This window comes from Myotis brandtii, unplaced genomic scaffold, assembly GCF_000412655.1.
Source record: "Myotis brandtii unplaced genomic scaffold, ASM41265v1 scaffold357, whole genome shotgun sequence".
Classification (NCBI taxonomy): Eukaryota; Metazoa; Chordata; class Mammalia; order Chiroptera; family Vespertilionidae; genus Myotis; species Myotis brandtii.
This window is the reverse complement of record NW_005363729.1, coordinates 73,698-78,605: the sequence shown is the minus strand read 5'-3', so window position 1 is coordinate 78,605 and position 4,908 is coordinate 73,698. Positions and strand designations below refer to the sequence as shown.

General features: G+C 64.5%; 1 protein-coding gene across 1 annotated transcript in view; it reads left to right on the top strand.

Annotated features, from left to right (window-relative positions):
- The window catches only part of COL5A1 (collagen, type V, alpha 1), a gene marked incomplete at its 5' end in the record, with an annotated part of 94,117 nt that overhangs the window by 50,530 nt on the left and 38,679 nt on the right, over nucleotides 1–4,908 (top strand). Inside the window, 5 exons of the mRNA XM_014544215.1 lie at nucleotides 1,781–1,834; nucleotides 2,735–2,779; nucleotides 2,886–2,939; nucleotides 4,346–4,390; nucleotides 4,750–4,803. Coding sequence (XP_014399701.1) covers nucleotides 1,781–1,834; nucleotides 2,735–2,779; nucleotides 2,886–2,939; nucleotides 4,346–4,390; nucleotides 4,750–4,803 — 252 coding nt within the window. The remainder of the gene's footprint in view (nucleotides 1–1,780; nucleotides 1,835–2,734; nucleotides 2,780–2,885; nucleotides 2,940–4,345; nucleotides 4,391–4,749; nucleotides 4,804–4,908) is intronic.

The window sequence follows — 4,908 nt, the reverse complement described above, 5'->3', positions numbered from 1 at the left end:
GCACAGCGTGGGGCTCTCCCCTCTGTCCACGCACATTGTGGGGCTCTCCCCTCTGTCCACGTGCACAGTGTGGGGCTCTCCCCTCTGTCCACGTGCACAGTGTGGGGCTCTCCCCTCTGTCCACACGCACAGTGTGGGGCTCTCCCCTCCGTCCACGCACAGTGTGGGGCTCTCCCCTCTGTCCACGTACACCACGTGGGGCTCTCCCCTCTGTCCACGCACATTGTGGGGCTCTCCCCGCTGTCCACGTGCAGCGTGTGGGGCTCTCCCCTATGTCCACACACACTGTGTGAACTCTGAGCTGTCCACGTGCACTGTGTGAGCTGTCCCCTCTGTCCACGTGCACTGTGTGAGCTCTGAGCTGTCCCCGTGCACCGCGTGGGGCTCTCTCCTCTGTCCACGTGCACTGTGTGAGCTCTCCCCGCTGTCCCCGTGCCCCGTGTGGAGCGCTGGGGTGACAGATCTATATCTAGGGCTCCAGGTGGTGCGTGGTTTGCGCTCATCTCTGACTCGCAGCCGCGCTGTATTTAGCGGTGTTCCGGAAGACAGCAGAACGTGACAACAGGTGCAGTGAGCCGTGTCCCAATGTGAGATTCACACGCTGTCGCCGGTTAATCTTAGTTGTAGGTGTTCCCTTTTCTCCCGGAACAGCAGCTCTTTGAAGACATGGCCACGCAAGAGGAGGGTGTGGAGGGAGGGAGGAAGGGGAAACACAGGACTCAGTTGTGGTTTTTAGATTTGGAGTCTTTGAGATGCTTAGGAAATGCTCATGCCCATTGGCTTCACCCTGACGCTCTTGCCGCCGCCCACCCTCACATTTATGGATGGACCCGTCCCTTTCACCTGAGTGTGTCCTCGGAGCACATTCCAGTCCCGGGGGGCTCCCCCCCAGGGGCTCCGGGCTCCCGTCTCAGCTACAGCCCCGCTGGTCTCTCTCTCCATGTGCAGAGCCCTACACCTGCCCTTTGCTCCCATCTTCCCACTCAGCCCCCCCAAAATGCCCCCCAGGAATGCCCCCCCAAAGGATGGGTGGGTGGGTGGATGGATGATGGATGGATGGATGGATTAATGGATGATGGATGGCAGGTGGATGGTAGATGGTGGGTGGGTGGGTGAGTGAGTGGATGATGGATGGATGGATGATGGATGATGGATGGATGGGTAGATGGGTGGATGGATGATGGATGGATGGATGGTGGATGAATGAATGGATGATGGATGGTGGGTGGATAGATGGTGGGTGGATGGTAGATGGTGGGTGAATTGTGGGTGGGTGAGCAGATGGATGGATGGATGAATGGATGGATGGATGGATAGATGGATGGATGGTGGATGAATGAATGGATGATGGATGGTGGGTGGATAGATGGTGTGTGGGTGGGTGAGTGAGTGGATGATGGATGGATTGATGGGTGATGGATGGATGGATGATGGATGGATGGATGGATGGATGGATGGTGGATGAATGAATGGATGATGGATGGTGGGTGGATAGATGGTGGGTGGATGGTAGATGGTGGATGAATGGTGGATGGTGGGTGAGCGGATGGGGGGTGGGTGGATGGTAGATGGTGGGTGAATGGTGGATGGTGGGTGAGCGGATGGGTGGTGGGTGGATGGTAGATGGTGGGTGAATGGTGGATGCTGGGTGAGCGGATGGGTGGTGGGTGGGTGGAGGAGTGTGTGTCGGAGGCTGGGGACCGGGACAGGCGCCCTCCGCTGGCTCGCACACAGAGCTCCTGCTTGGCCCGGCCTCAGGCTCCGCCCCCCTCTCTTCCAGGGCTCCATCGGATTTCCTGGCTTTCCGGGCGCCAACGGAGAGAAGGGCGGCCGGGTAAGGACAGCATGGCCCCGGGCAGCTGGCTCTGCCACGCGGAGATCTAGTGGGTTTACTGTGCGGGACGACTAAGCAGGGCCCGGAGCACACGGCTCCTTCCCGGACGGACGGGCGGCCAGAAACCGGAACAATTCCGGAGAGCGCCTCGGAAGCGGTGGAGGGACAGGGGCCTGTCCGTCCCGTGACTCCACGTGCCTCGGGGAAGCTGCCTTTACCAGAGTTTACGTCGACACCCAGCGCCTCTGTCTCCTGAGGTTTAGAAAATGCAAAACAGCCACTTGAGCCCAGTTCCGCGAGGGAGACGCAGGGCTTATGTGTGAAACGCGCGGGGCTGGTCGGAGCCTGTAGAGAATGTAATGGCTCGTACCCTCCCCTGTGGCAGACACGTGGTGTGTGAAGGGCTGGCTGTCTCCTGTGCGGTGATGAGGGCCCACCCTGGTGGGAGGGAGACGAGGGGAGGGGGCGGGGGAGGAGGGGCAGATGCCTGGAGGAGAGAAACCGGTAACGGGTGAGCATCCGGGTGAGCACCCCTCCGACCTCAGCAGCCTCGGGCGGGAGGAGCGCAGCTCCGGGCTGAACTCCCTGCGAGTCTCCAATTAAAACAAAGACGAGGGGCCCGGCCGGCGGGGCTCAGGGGTGGAGCATCGACCTATGACCCAGGAGGTCAGGGTTCGACTCCCGGTCAGGGCACAGGCCCGGGTGGTGGGCTCCATCCCGTGTCCTGGAGGCAGCCGATCCATGATGCTCTCTCATCACTGATGTTTCTCTCTCTCCCTCTCCCTTCCTCTCTGAAATCAATAAAAATCTATTTAAAAAAACAAAGACGAGGCTCCTGATAGGAGAGGCCACCGCCCAGGCGGTGATGGCCACGACTGAGCCGCCCCCCTTCTCTTCCAGGGCACCCCTGGGAAGCCGGGACCACGGGGGCAGCGAGGCCCAACGGTAAGCGCCCCCTTTGGGCTGAGGGCGCATGTGGGGGGCCGGGGGGCGAGGGAGGCGGGCTTGGAGCCTGGGGTTGAGCTGACTTTCTCCTCTCCCTTCTGTGTAGGGTCCACGGGGTGAGAGGGGCCCGCGGGGCATCACGGGGAAGCCGGGCCCCAAGGTACGTTCCGGCTCCCGTGGTGGCCGCCCTACCACAGGGAGCGTCGGGGTCCTTGGGGCCTTTTCCTGCGAAACAAGACAAGGAAGGACGCTTTGGGGGGCATTTAAGAAGGAGCTGGTCCCCCCACAGCCTTTGGACGAGTTGGGTCAGATTGCATCACAGGCTGTGGCCGGGCCGGGCCGGGCGGGCGGGGAGGGGCCAGTGCTGGAGCCCCCGCTGGAGGCCACGCCCCGCTGGGCTGGGGATGGACAGTGCTGCGCCCCCTTCTGCTGGGGGGGCCTGTTCTCTTGGGGGGGATGTGGGGGTGGAAGCGGCAGAGAGGCCTTCGCTGGAAATCTAAAGGAAGTTCTCGCTGGTGGCCAGGCGAGAGCCTGAGCCGCGCCCACCCCCCAGAGAGGAGCGAGGGGCGTGGACACAGCTCCAAGGGTGGGTGTGGAGTGACCTCGGCCGCACGGCCCCTGGGTCCTGTCCTGGACGTGGTCCCAAAGCGCATTCCCGCCAAGCACTGGCCCAGCTCGGCCGTGGTCCAGCTCTGGCCCGCCCTGCGCTGACCCACTGCCCTCAGAGGCTGCGGTGCGACCGTCTGGGATGAGCTCTGGGTGCCTTGTCCTGTCTTCTTGGTTGGGCTCAGCCCCTGTCCCACAGCAGGAGGCTGTCCCCTGGGAGTGTCACAGCCGTGACATCAGCTCATTGTCAGCTGTGTGTAGAGGACAGGTGGCCTTTGGGGCGTGGGCCAGGGCCCGGCGCTCTGCTCTGTACTGAGAGTGGGGGGCTGACAGCAGGCACGGGGCCAGGTGACAGGGCACGGGGGCAGGTGACAGGGCACAGGGGCAGGTGACAGGTGACAGGGCACGGGGGCAGGTGACAGGGCACAGGGACAGGTGACAGGGCACGGGGGCAGGTGACAGGGCACAGGGACAGGTGACAGGGCACGGGGGCAGGTGACAGGGCACAGGGACAGGTGACAGGGCACGGGGGCAGGTGACAGGGCACAGGGACAGGTGACAGGGCACGGGGGCAGGTGACAGGGCACAGGGACAGGTGACAGGGCACGGGGGCAGGTGACAGGGCACAGGGACAGGTGACAGGGCACGGGGGCAGGTGACAGGGCACGGGGGCAGGTGACAGGGCACAGGGACAGGTGACAGGGCACGGGGGCAGGTGACAGGGCACGGGGGCAGGTGACAGGGCACAGGGACAGGTGACAGGGCACGGGGGCAGGTGACAGGGCACGGGGGCAGGTGAAGAGGGGCCAGGTGACGGGGCACGGGGGCAGGTGACAGGGCACGGGGGCAGGTGACAGGGCACAGGGGCAGGTGACAGGGCAGGGCTGTGACCCTGGTCGTGGCAGAGGCTCCGATCAGACAGCTACAACAACACCCATGCGCTGTCCTTGCTCCCTCTAGGGCAACTCTGGAGGCGATGGCCCGGCCGGCCCCCCGGGTGAACGGGTGAGCACCCACCTTTTCCTGCGGACCTCGGGTGGGCCGGGGAGAGGGACCGCTGACGTCCAGGCGGGGAGAGGGGCAGCCGGGACCGTCCACTTGGCCTGGTCTGGGGGGTGGGGTGGCTGGGCCACTGGGAACCTGGGTCCTCAGCCCTGTGCTGCCTGAGGGGCATTGCCCTGCGACCGGCTTGGCCCCCGACGGACCTCCTTGTCGGCCCTGGTGAGGGGGGCTTAGAGCTGATGGGGCCGCAGTGGGGGTTGCAGGACTGGGCCTGTGCACGGAGCGGAACCCCGAGGCCTCGGGAGCCCCCGCCTGCTGGCAAGAGGCCGCCTGACCTCACACTGGCCCTTCTCTGTCCCCAGGGACCAAACGGGCCCCAAGGACCCACGGGGTTTCCTGGACCCAAAGGCCCCCCGGTAAGTAACACGGAGTTTTCCGGGGCCCCACACGGCCTCCACATGGCAGTGGGTCAGAGGGCGGGGAGCCCCCGGGGGGGCGGGCTGCAGGGGGAGGTCTGTGGC